This window comes from Lynx rufus, unplaced genomic scaffold (assembly GCF_022079265.1).
Source record: "Lynx rufus isolate CCGP_SWC_20201006 ecotype Redwood Valley unplaced genomic scaffold, mLynRuf1.p SCAF_6, whole genome shotgun sequence".
Taxonomy (NCBI): Eukaryota; Metazoa; Chordata; class Mammalia; order Carnivora; family Felidae; genus Lynx; species Lynx rufus.
In genome coordinates, this window is record NW_025814878.1 from 47,422,723 (window position 1) to 47,436,125 (window position 13,403).

Genomic DNA, 13,403 nt, shown 5'->3' on the forward strand with positions numbered 1-13,403 from the left:
TTATACTCCATTCTTCACCTGGTGCACAATAACAGAGGATGTCAGGTCCAAAAGGAACAAATTATATGTCGTGTTTTAAATATGCCCAGCTTTCCCAGACTCTTATTTAAACTCAACTCTTCTCTCTCTAAACCTAGGGTCTTTCTGGGGCACCCGGGGGGCTCAGCCAGTTAAGCATCTGACTCTTGGTTTCAGCTCAGGTCGTGATCTCACAGTTCGTGGATTTGAGCCCTGCATCAGGCTCTGTGCTGACAGCAGGGAGCCTGCTTGGGATTCTCTCTCTCTCTCTCTCTCTCTCTCTCTCTCTCTCCCCCCCCTCTCTCTCTCTCTCTCTCCCCCCCTCTCTCTCTCTCTCTCTCTCCCTCTCTCTCTCTCTCCCTCTCTCTCTCTCTCCTCTTTCTCTCTCAATAAACAAATAAACTTAAAAAAAGATACAAAACTGTTAAAAGAAATAAAAATAAGAAAACTAAACCTAGGGTCTTTCTGCTTCATTCATGCTTGGAGAGTTAGCCCAGTTATTAGAGCTTAAACTTGGAAACACCTTCATTTTGGTGCCCACCCCTTATTGAGCAGCCGTGAGTTCTGAAATTATGACTTAGTATGGGTGGGTCATCAGGAAAGAATGCAAGACTCTGTTTGGGGAATAATGCTGATGGCTAGGCCACACTCCACGTGCAGAAGGTCACTATCGATGGAAAGCGTGCTTGGAGATGAAAGGACTGGGCTAAAGGCAGAGACCTACATCCCAAGATGCCCTCTAGGCAAAAAGATCCTCTGAGAAACACATACACATACACACCGAAGAACGATCTTTTGTGTAAGGGTAGTATTTCACCATCTTAGCCAACTTTTGGCCACTCTCCTTGGTGTCTAGGGCTAGAAAGGAAGTAGAAGCGAAGCTGAGGTCTGGGCCATCTTTCTCTGGCAGTGCCTCCTGCTTGGCCTCAGCTGTGGAGTCCCGGTGACTGCTGCAGGAGGCAGGGTGCTGCTTCCAGGGCCACAGTCAGCTTTGCAGAGCGAGCTCAAAGGGAGGGAGGAAGAGGGGTTCTGGTGTTCGGATACCTGGTTATCCTGCTGCTTGCGCATCCTGGTGTTGGCGGCCTGAGCCCCGGCCAGGGCCTGCCGTAGCACCCCTAACTGCTGATGAAATAAAACCGCTTCTCGTTCTGCCATCAGCTTGATGCTCAAACACTCTTTTTTACTTTGCATGGCTTCCTGTGAACACCCCCAAACACAGTAAGATAGGAAATAAGTTTCCTTTCCATAGTTTTCATTTCAGAAGAGTCTCTAAACCACTTCATTATCCATCATTTTTAAAACCTTCCGGTAGAGGGGTACTTGGATGGCTCAGTTGGCTCAGGCATGATCTCACGGTTTGTGAGTTCGAGCCTCAGGTCAGGCTCACTGTTGTCATTGTCCGAGCCCACTTCAGATCCTCTGTCTCCCTCTCTCTCTGCCCCTCCCTGACTCATGTTCTTGTTCTCTCTCTCTCTTAAAAATAAACATTAAAAAAAAAAAACCACTTCTGGTAGAAAGAAGCTCTAGTCGCCTTCTCTGTGTCCTCACTGAAGAACAGTGTGGCAGAGCAAATAGGGACTTTCAGAAACACTAAGTGAAAGTTTCCAAACCACTATTTCTATGTGCTTTGGTTCCAATTTGCCTTGAAGCCGATTTTCCACTTATTTTGTTACTCCATTTTCCTCAGATAATCATGTCTGAAAACTCAAAGATTTACGGTGTTTGGATGAAGCTGCCTCAAACCCTTGATGATGTCCTCCCTCCATTTTCCCCCTTTTCTCGTGCTAGACTCTCTGTTCTCCCATTTGCTTCTTTGCCATTGGCTTCTGGCTCTTTCCTATTTCTCTGGGGGCTCTGATATTCAGTCACTTCCCTGGAAAACTCCCCGACTGTCGACTGTCAGATCCGTTAAGATGGTTGGTCTTGCCAACACCAGGGCAAGACCAGCCCCCCAGGTCAGCCAGCCCCCCACCTCGTCAGTCACTCCCTGCTGTGCGGGGTGGGCGGGCCTCCCTCTCCTAACACTCACCTTCTCTGCCCTGTTCAGCTGGCCCTGGAAGCGAGCCCTCTGCACAGCCAACCTCCAGTGGCCCAGGCTCCTCACTTTGCACAGCAGGGCAGACAGGCGGCAGTTGTCTTGCTCCAAGGCGCGCAGCTGCTCCTGCTGAGAAAGGCTTACTTTCAGAAAAGTCTGCCCCCATGGGAAGGGCACAGATTCTAACATCAGAGACAGGCCTTGGGGCACCTGGGTGGCTCAGCCTTCCTTTTTTTTTTTTTTTTTTCTGATGTTTATTTATTTATTTTGAAAGAGAGTGAGAGTGCAAGTGGGGGAGGGGCAGAGAGAGGAGAGAGAGAATCCTACACGGGCTCCACACTGTCAGTGCAGAGCCCTGGGGCGGGGTGGAGAGGCTTGATATCACAAACTGTGAGATCATGATCTGACTGGAAATGTGGAAATCAAGAGTCGAAGAGTCGGGTGCTTAACCGACTGAGACACCCAGGCGCCCCAAGCATCTGACTCTTGGTTTTGGCTCAGGTCATGATCTCACAGTCTGTGAGTTTGAGCCCCGTGTCAGGCTCTGTGCTGGCAGTGAAGAGCCTGCCTGGGATTCTCTCTCCCTCTCTCTCTGCCCCTCCCCCACTCACATATTTTTTTTCTCTGTCTCTCTGTCTCTGTCTCTCTGTCTCTCTCTGTCTCTGTCTCTCTCTCTCTCACACACACACAAAATAAATAAAAACTTTAAAAAGAAAAAAAGAAACGTGCCTTCCAGAAGATAACACAAGTGTGCTGTGAGCCCTGGTGCCCTTTTAAAATGTCTGATGCAATGCTTTCTCAGGGAAACCAGACTGGAATGCATACAGAGTGAGCGGTAGGGTCAGATGCTGAGATGAAATGCTGATATCCTATCACTAAATGAAATCACGTACTTTGGCTGGGTTTTCTTTCATTCCTTCATCAGGTCTGGCAGAGCCCCATTTTTTCTTTAGGGCCTTCATATTGTCAATTCCTTCTGTTCTTACTTCACCAATGAGCTCACATACTTTCTGGATCAAATTCATCTGATGCTCATCCAGTTTTTCCTGCAAATTGCAGACTCAAGTTCAGGAAGGACAGTAGAGGAAGAGTCATTTTGCCTTCTAAAAGCTAACTTTCAGAAATAATTTCACATAAAAAAAATCATCCACCCAATTATTCTATCAGGTATTATCTGGAAGTCTCCCTATCAGCCCCCTTTACTATTGTCTTCAGTCCACAGGGCTTCATCAGATGGACCCTACACGTCTTAGAGCCTAAGTTACCAGATGCCAAATTAAGTTGAATGGATAGAAGAGTGGAAGGTCACAGGTGGAAAACTGAGTCACTCCTCCTCCCCCAAAGGGTTACTTGAGAATTTGAACCTAGGGGTTTTTGCAATCAGGTTGACTCAGCAGAATCTGACCAGATAAAACACTATATAGATGAGCCACTAATGAGGAACTACATTAAAAATACAGTAGAGGAAGGAATCAGGCTGGCTACTTTCCCATTTCGGTTTTAGCAGAAGTCTCATTATGAAATAGTCTGTTCTGAATGGCTTGTGGATAACAGCTTTTGGTGGAACAGCTTGATCATTGCTAAGTACAACTACAGACCCAGCATCCTCTGGTGAAGGGTAGAGTTGGGTGTCCTCTCATCTCTGAACCACTTCCTGGGAGAGGAAAGCAGGAAGATAGTGCCCAGCTGGGCAGCCATGGCAGGAAGTCTGGCTCCTGGCCACACAGAGAAAGCTTCCCCACCTACTTAGGAGTCTGGGGTAGAACAGAGAGTCTCTGCTTCAGGTGGCCTGCAGAACTAGGTTAGCCTGGGAGAAGTAGAGACTCCACTTTCTGTCTAGGAATCTGGCATAAGTTAAAAAAAAAATTAAGAAATTTTTCAATAATTTCATACCTGGAAGATGACTTAGCAATTCCAGACTTCACTGTCTGTTCTCCTGCAATACCAGGCCCAATGTGTTTTGGTTTCGATTCTTTAATATTTGTAAGCACTTGTGTTTTATGGACCCTTCAAAGTGAGGAGGAATCTCGGGTCCTCTCTGGAATGACCAGGCCAAGGCAGAGCTCTGGTGGAAGCTCCTGTCAATGTAACAACTTCAGGGACCCAGAATCCTCCAGGAGAGACAGCGAAGTAAGGACCCACTGGGGGCTGGCTCTGGGAAACATCCGATAGCAAGAGAGGGGGCGGGTTTGTAGTGAAATTCACAATTTTGGGGCAGCTGGACCAGGCTCTGTGATGGCCCATTTTAGGCATGGGGCCTCCATCTTATAGCTCTTCAGACATCATAAGAAAGTGACAGGCTTCCACAGTGCCGTGGGCACACAGGCACCCCATTGCTCCTTTTCTGGATGGACCTTCACTTACAGGTCAGTAGCTGCCCGACATTGGACGTGAGAGAAAGACTGGTAGGCATTTGAAGGCCAGAAAAAAATCACTGACAGCTAATTCAAATTCTGAATCTGTCCAGTGAGCTTTCAGGAGGTGCCAGTTACTACCTACACCAGGGTCTGTCCTGGCTTAGGGCACTGCACTCTCCTGCTTGGATGGTCACACTCAGTAGACAAAACAGTGATATTAACCATTGGGGGTTTTGGAGAAGACACCCCCCACCTGTCCTTCACAGCAATCAGATGGCAACAATGGCCCTTGGCAGCAGAGTGAGGAAAACAGCAAATAACTAAATTACCTAAAATTTAGTGTCTATCGTGGTAAAATAATGAGAACCCATTGCTGACCCCCTCTCTGCAGTGAACACTCAGAGCCAGAGAATTCTTGGGCCCAACAGGCTCTGGTTACCACAAAGCCCATTCTGTCATTGTGACCACTCTGTGTTCAGTGGCTGTGGAGGTCATTAACACTTGGCTCCCACAGGACTGCCCAGACGTCCGACACAGGTCACTTACTTTTATGTCTAAACATGTCACAAACAGAGCCTGAACTAATGCTTCATATTCTTCTTGGACTTCTTTTCTAATCTTCTCTTTGAGATTCAGATTTTCTTCTTCCAAATCTGTGAGTCGAGCTCTCAGAGCAGTGATTTCCATGATCATATTATGACTGAGCTCTGCAACCTAACAGCACAAATATTGTTTAATGGAAAATAACTCAAAAATTCCAAACTGTCACTACAAAATAGTTCTTTGCATATCAGCGTCAAATTTGCTCTTCTACCTTGAAGCTGATGAAAGAGGTGAACATCCTGTTGTACAAATATGGGTGGCAGAATTGAAGGTTGGTTTATGGGTCTCAGAACAGTGCCAGACATATAATAGGTATTCAATAAATGGTTGCCTATTATATGAGGGCATATATATAAGTGTTCCCAGAAGAGACACATTTAAGCACTTTTTAATCGGATAAAATACTTCTGCTCTCTTGGTCTCCATTTGCAAATTGGCCTTTCTTGACACCTCAGCCTCAATACCTCTTGTTTGGGGGAAAAGTCCTCTGCCCCAACCCAAAAACTAGCAAGAAAAATATAAGTCAAAGCAATAAAAAAACAAAAACCACCAAAAAGCTAAGAAAAAGAAAGCCCTTATTGCTTAAAAAGTGAAAACACACTCCTTAGGTGTTTCTGCAGTGGATCTTCATTGATGGGACTTCTACAGGGCACAAGAAAATAATGCTAGGAAGTTTCCTGTCTTCCTACTGCTGAGATTGTGGATCTGTGAGGTGGAGAAGAGAAACTTTTTGGTAATAACTAACCTACCTGACCAGCGTTGTCTTCAGGAGGACCCGAACCTCTTCGTATAAGATCTAATTCCTGAAGAGGAGAAAAGAATGTACAACCAAACTCAACCATTTGTTCTTCCAACCATGGCTCAGTTCAGGACACCATGCTCCAGACACCTCCTATTTGTGTTAATGGAGCTTCATTTTGAGCTCCTCAAGCTCCACCTGGAGTCAGGACTGTGCTTGTGGTCCCATCAGACTTTAGGATGCCCAACATGAGATCTAAAGGCAGCATGAACTTCCAGGTGTCCACACTAATGCAGAAGACTTGGCTATGTGGATAAGCCAAACTGGGGGTGAGGCCAAGACTCGTTTGATATTTGAATGCTTCATTTGATTTTTTTTTTCAGGCTTTTGCACTTTTCTTAGGTGAAAAGTAAAATTACACCAAACCTCTGAAGCAATCCATTTTAAAACGGTGTGCAATTAGGACAGGAGAAGTGACCCTTGGATCCCACCAGTGGGATCTCATTTTAAGGAAGTCTCATTAATGAGACCCATGAAGTGCATCCTGAAGACAGAGTTTATTCAAGGATCCTGGCTTCTAGGCTAGACCATGGACAGCACAAGGTACTTTGGGGTTGCTTAGGTGGGAAGGTCAGTTATCATCTTCCCTGGGGGAGGGAAGGGGGTGTGGGGGTGGGGTGGCGACCTGCTCCTTTGTCGCTAACTTTTTATATTCTCCACTAGACGCCTCCAAAGCACACAACCCAGTGTTTCTGAGCCATCACTCTTGCAGCTGATAATACCAGAGCCCAAGAAAATGAGCCAGTGAGAAGAGACATTGGAGAGTACCAATCATTCTCAGTTCTTGCATAAGAACACCTCCCCTACCCTCTGTTCTATTCTCTTTGGAGTAACTCCCAGGCTTTCCTATCCACACCTTCCCCATCACACTTCCTGTCTCTCTGGGAACGTACTTGTTCTTTCTGGCAGAGCTTCTGCCTAGCATGCTCCAACACATGCTCATAATACATGGAGTAGCTCTCGAAGTTGCTGCGTTCTCTTGCCATCACATCACAACCCAGGGAAAGGAGGCAGGCCTCAAGGTGCTCTTTCCTGAAAGTGACCTGAAAAGGAAGGGGCATAATTCACAGCAGCTCCAGCAGGACAGCCTCACTGTGCCAGGGCTCATGGCACACGTTACCTTGGCTCACAGACCCATGTCTAGTTCTCCTCCATAGAAAACATGGGCTCTACCCTTCCAAGTCTCTCTTTCAAGTCTGCTCTTAGTATTTGCAGGGCAGGGACAAGAGTACAAATGGAGGCCCACCTGCCACATACCTAAGTATTCTAGATGCTTAAAGGCTGGAAATCAAACTAACAAACTATTAATTCTCCTACTTTGAAAAATAGATCTTCAAAATTGTTTGGAAGGTCAGGCTTGGACGTCTGTGTTCTATGCTGAAATGTGGTGATGTGGAGTGAGCTGGTCACCAACCTAGAGTTTACAGCATGACACCCTTCTCTTTCTACCTCTGGCTTCATGTCATACTGTAGAGGGCCCTCACATGCATGTAAATGGACAGTCAGCTGTCTATGCCTCTACACAGCCACCCTTGACTACTCCTTAGGCCAGGGTATGCACACTGGCAGTAAGGTCCACTCTCCCTCTGGGAAGCAGGATCTGGGGACTTTCCAGGGAGAATTCCAGGGTCCCAGGTACCTGAAGTGTGGTCTAGAAGGAGGGCCAGGGATCTGAGTGGGCATGTCCCCTTGGCTGTGGGTATTTCTAACCCTGTGAGGAAGAGTGAAAGGAGAAAAACCAGAGGGGCTCTCTGAACTATGAGCACCTGGCAGGGACCCCTCTAGCTCTGATTGAAGGGTCATACGCTCATTCTCTTGGCAGTCCCATTTCTTCCCCTTTCTCTAAGAAATTGGGCATCCTTTTGAAGAGATAACCATTAAGGAAAAGAAGAAAAGTCCACCCCTCCAAGGCAAGGTTAGATTTAATCTGTGGAGAGAAATGGGAACCAATATGTAGAAGATAGGACCAACCTACCTTGACTAGGGCCTGCATGTCTATGAGTGTTTTTGTGTGTCTCTGTGTGTCTGTATCAGTGAGTGCATCTGTGTGCATTTAAGGATATGATTGTGCGCCTGTGTCTGTATGCATTAGTGTATGTGTGTATGTGTATCTATGTCTCTCATATATGTCTCTGTGAATATCTGTATATATCTCTGTGTCTATGTGTGACCCTTTGTGTGTATCATTGAGTGTGTCTGTGTGTGTATCTGGGGGTCTTTGGGGGCCCAATCCAAGACCCAGCCTGCAGGCTTACATGAGCTTTATCTGTGATACTTCAGGGTCACGAGGGCTCCAGGCTTAGTGGCAGTCTGCCACAGAAGCTAAGCTGTCCTTCTGGGGTGGGTCCTGTGGCCCAGTGAGCCCCAGTTCATGGTCCTATCAGTGCAACCTCAGTGTCCCCACTGACTTTCAGAGAAAGCGCAGCCAGGCTTTGTCAAGGCAAGTTATTGAGGCAAACTAACAGAGATGGAAAATAGTGATAAAATGCAGTACTGATGGAGGGAAACAGCCTGCTCACCACTGCTGATGGCAAGGGTGATCAATGTGGCATTCTGGAGGGCAGACTAGCTGTATCTGTGAAAAGATTTTAAAATGTTCATGCCCTTTGGCTCAGTAATTCCTTTTCTAGAACTTTATCTTTAGGGGATGGTAAAAGCGATACACAAAAATATATGTAAACAGATGTCCTTGATCTTTCTAACAGAAGAGAGAAATGGCAACAACCAAAAGTGACTAAGAAAGGGAAACAGGTTGAATTTTTTTCATCCATCTGTACAATGAAATATCAAACCGCCACCAAAAATTATGCTGTGGACATATGTTTATTGACAGGGGAACATGTTGATAACATGTACTCAAGTGAAAAAAAAGTACACTACAATAAAAGGGCATATAGAATAATCTAACTTGGCTTAAAAAATGTTGATGAATGAAAAAAAAACTATAAATGAAGTTTGGAAGGAAATATGCCAAAATACTAATAGTAGTTATCAATGAGGGTAAGCTAATGAGTGTATTTTCTAATATATCGTATTTCTATTTTCTAATATAATCATAACATGTTTATATAATGAAGATAATTATATATAAAATGTACAAATAAACAAAATGTATAACCTAATGAAAAGATAGTAAAGCTTTTGTAAAGATCATGATCCACAGCAGCTTGGCAAGGCACACTGAAGAGTTGTAGAATGGAAACAGTGGATGAACACCTCTGCTCATGGGGGATTTCATGAGCAGGGCCAGGCAGTCAGAGGAGGACACATAGCCTCCCTCTCTTATTCTGTGGGGCTTCCTCAAGAGGCCCCTTTTAGTGGAGTAGGATTTGGGGCAATCTAACCTGCTCTGGAAAGTGATCAGTAAGACAGTTGGATTTAGCTTCTGACACCAAGGCAAAGGGAATCAAGATTTGATGGCCCTTGACTTCTTTATGGTGAAAGGGTCAAGGCTATGTGAACTTAGTAACAACAAAGGAAATACTTCCCAGACAAAGTATGATGAAAGCCTGAAACGTTGAGACATTGCGAAACCACATTAAAGGCCATCAAGGCTGGTGACCCTTTCCAGGTGGCCTGGACCCAGTGCTTGGAATCGGCCACAGTGACTCACCCCTTGCTGTCCTGGACAGCAGTGTCTGGATCTGACTGTGCCAGCCAGGCCTCCAACGGCTTTTTAGCAGGGCAAACACTTCTCAAACTAATGTCATTATAGCCACCATAGTAGATATAGGATCCCAAACAAACAGAAATGCAGACTTGAACCACAATGGCCCTCTACCATTCCCTCTTAGCCAGTGTGATATTTTACCTAGTAAGGGTAAAATATTTTACCTAGTAAGGGTGAGGCACCTCTGGGTGAATCTCTGTGTTACACCACAGAGGTAGGAATGGCCAGGAGCCCCCTTGGGCATCCCTGGAGGCCAGAGAAATTGTGTCGCTTCCTTCCCTCAGTGGTTCTGTTGGGGCCTCAGGAGATTGAGCTGAAAGATCAACTCAAGGGGATGACGCATAGAGGGTGAGTGTGAAGGCAAGGAGAGGGGATAAGGACCCAGCCAGAGCATTTGCAGTGGGGACATGGAGTGGGGAGCAAGTCTGAGGTGGGGCAGACAGGAAACTTATTGACAGGTGACAGAGAGTTGCAGGGAGACTCCTAAGCTCCTAGGAGTCTCTCTCTCCAAGTGAACTTTGATTTTGCAGACTTACTCAGCCTTCCAGAGGCAGCCTTTGGAGCTGCCTGAACAGCATCTGTTGTGGGACTACAGCCTGTGTGGCTTCTATTGACATAATTTTTCTATGAACCCTACGTGGGGCTCAAATTCACCAACTGCAAGATCATGACCTGATCTGAAGTGGGACACTCAACCTACTGAGCCACCCAGGTGCCCCCAGAGCAATTTGTTTCTTAAAAGCTGTTCTGCAGCCTACTCTTGCCTTCCTAGGTCACTAAATGCCAGCTCTGTGCCAAAATGCAGCATGAAGTGGGTTCATCTGCCAACTTCCCCTTCAAGGCAGGCCCCAGGCTTCCATAAAAACTACAGAGTGAAAATCATGTTCTCCAGTGGCCTGATTCCTTCACCAACAGTTAAATCTGAACTATGATGAATGGCACTGGCTGGAAAAGCACCAGATTGCCCCATAGACTGATCTAGAGAGCCAGCCTGGGGTGAAGCATGGCAGGTGCTAGGCCTTGTTATGGCAAAAGTCTGGCTCTGCTGGAAGCAAATTGCCCTTCTGTGGTTTGCTTCTTCTTGAAGCCCCCATAATTCATCTAGTATCTATCAGGCACATACAAGGTGTTTTGATGATGTTTATAAAACCCACCTCTGCTGACAAGATGCTTCAATGATTTCCCACTGACTCTGGGATAACATCCAAACTCCTAAGGATTGCCTACAATGTCATTCAGCAACTGGCCCTGCCCACCTTTTCAGTGTCCTCTTCTGAACTCTGCTCTACTCCCTTCTTAGATTGCTCTGCCTTCCTTCTTCAGCCCCTCTTCATCTGGCCAACTCTTATTTGTACCTTAAGACTTGGCCCAAACAACACCTCCTCCAGAAAGTCTTCCCCATTTCTTCCCTACCTGCTAGCTGGGTTATATCCCCTGTGTATGCGTCTTCAAAGCATTTAACATGAAGTGCCTTTTCTTGACACTCCTGGGTCACCTGGTTCCATAAGTTCCTTGAGGGCAAGAACTGTACCTTTTGCCTTTAATCTAACAAAGTGCCTAGAAAAAAATAGGAGATCTATAAATACTTGCTAAATGAGTGAATGACTTTTGACATATGAATGGAGATGGTTCTGGAATCCACACAACAGACTATTATAGTTCTGATTTGCCATAAGGGTCAGTCTCTAACTTCAGGTCGGTGTGTTTAGTATGACATTTGAGCAAGATGTTAGAACTGATGGTGAAAGGCTGTTTTTCTAGACTTTGGGGAAGGAAGCAAAGATCACTAGAGGCCAATATGGACTCAAGAAAAATCAGGTCAGATTAACCTTTCCTCAGAAAATATATAGCACTTGAAGTGTATCTGGATTTCAGCAGGACATCTAAAAGGTTTCTCCACTGGACCTTGTGGACCAGTGGAGAACACAGGCTGGGTGACAGTACAACTGGATGGGCTTCTGACCACTGAAAGACTGTGTCCAAAGATTGTGGTCAGCCTGAAGGGGACCATAGGGGGTAGCACAAGGATTGGGACCTGTCCTGGCATACACGGTTAGTAATGACTTGAATGAGAATACTGAGGGCAGGCTGACAAGAACCTGGGAGAGGGAGACAGTGCTGAATGATAAAAATCCAGATTTTTAAGGATTTTAAGAAGTTCACCATGGACCAAGTTGAACAAGACCAAGGCTAATAATATGGCAGCAGCAGGATGCCTGAAGGCAATGTGGGCTTCAGGTGACTGTCAGCCTAATAAGTCATCTGTGACGTGGCTCCCAATACCAGGCACACTCATGGGCATTAATCAAAGGACACACAGGGCAAGTGCACTCTTTGCCGGTCAGACAATCTTGAACTTAGAGGGGACTGACCAGGATGGTAGAGTTGCTCATATAAAGTGATCAAAGGAAAGGAAGGCAGTTTAGTCTGAAGAAGAGAAGGCTGGGCTCAGGTCCTCAATGTATGCGTGTGCGGTCTGTACTTGGTACAGAGGCACCCAGGTTAGGGAGGAGCGCGGCGCCTGCTCTCTTTCCTAGTCCATGTGCCCTGGCTTGGACTGCACCCGTCTGGAGGAAGGGGTGACTATTTGTAATCCACCGCGCAGAGGTGCACCTGTCTGGGTTTGTGCTACTAGAGCAGGTCCCTCATTGTAATTGTACGGAGGCTTCACACATGCCAGCAGTGGCAGTAATTGAGCTTCTCTGACTGACTTGCCCTTAGATATCCAAAGGCTTGTTGTGACGGGTCAGAACCATGATCTGTGGTGTTCCAGGGACAGAACTAGGATCCACGATGGAGGTGGTGGAAGGCCAAATCCAGCTCAGTAAAAGCTGCTTGAAATATGAGCTGCCAGGAATGGCTGGGGATAGGGGGTGGGCTTGGAAGAGAGTGAGTTCCCTGTCTTTGCAGATCATTCAGAAAAGGCTAGAAGTCCACCAGGCATAGAATTTGGAGGGGTCTAACATCCTGGCGTCTCATTATTCCAAGACACTGGCAGGCAGGTACCAACCTGATCAGTGTGCCTTGAGTTTCAGTCACACCTGATATGGCTTTGTCCTAATACTCTCATTTCTTTCCTAGATGACCCCATCTTCAGTGTTGGAGTAAAGTGTATGCATAGGAGGGGAGCAGATCTTGAGCTACAACCTTTTTGTTTGTTTTTATTGTAGTAAAATATATGTAACGTAAAATTTGCCATTTAAACCATTTCTTTTTGTAAGTAGGCTCCACACCCAGCATGGAGCCCAGTGTGGGGCTTGAACTCACAACCCTGATATCATGGCCTGAGCTGAAATCAAGAGTCAAACGCTTAACCAACTGAGCCACCCAGGCGCCCCCATTTAAACTATTTTTCAGTGTAAAGTCCAGTGGTATTCACACTGTTGTACAATCGATCTCTAGAACTGTCTTCAGCTTGCAAAACTGAAATTCTTATACCCACTGAACACCAACTCCCCATTCGCCCTCCCCCCAGCTCCTAACAACCACCATTCTACTTTCTGTCTCCATGAATTTGACTACTGTGGGTGCCTCATATAAGTGGAATCGTGCAGAATTTATGCTTTTGTGACTGGCTTTTTTCACTGAGCATAAGGTCTTCAAGGTGCATCCATGATGAAGCATGTGTCAGGGTTGCCTTCCTTTTTTTAAAGGAGAGGCACAACAGTCTGTGCTTCAAACACGTTTCTGAGCATGCCCTGCCCTAATCACCTCTGTATCTCTGGTTGAGAATCTCTGAGCTGCAGAGACCAAAAGGGACCACTTCACCCATTCATCAGAATACACAGTACTACATTTGGTATCATTGAAAGCTTAAATGAAATACATGTAAATAAATCATCAAGCTCCGAGGAAAAATGTATCCCCAACCAAGCTAGTGAATTCTCTGTCTCGTAATTAAAAACTGAAGTGTTGTTAATA

General features: G+C 46.0%; 1 protein-coding gene across 2 annotated transcripts in view; it reads right to left on the reverse strand.

Annotated features, from left to right (window-relative positions):
• LOC124528931 (coiled-coil domain-containing protein 162-like) overlaps nucleotides 1-13,403 on the reverse strand; it is a 54,840-nt gene that overhangs the window by 11,174 nt on the left and 30,263 nt on the right. Inside the window, exons 8-13 of one of the 2 annotated variants that reach the window (XM_047102811.1) lie at nucleotides 6,706-6,855; nucleotides 5,763-5,816; nucleotides 4,957-5,124; nucleotides 2,947-3,099; nucleotides 2,048-2,179; nucleotides 1,063-1,215 (exon numbers count right to left, since the gene is read on the reverse strand). In XM_047102811.1, coding sequence (XP_046958767.1) covers nucleotides 1,063-1,215; nucleotides 2,048-2,179; nucleotides 2,947-3,099; nucleotides 4,957-5,124; nucleotides 5,763-5,816; nucleotides 6,706-6,855 — 810 coding nt within the window. Of the gene's footprint in view, nucleotides 1-1,062; nucleotides 1,216-2,047; nucleotides 2,183-2,946; nucleotides 3,100-4,956; nucleotides 5,125-5,762; nucleotides 5,817-6,705; nucleotides 6,856-13,403 lie in introns of both variants that reach the window. The other variant, XM_047102810.1, reaches the window with a different exon arrangement.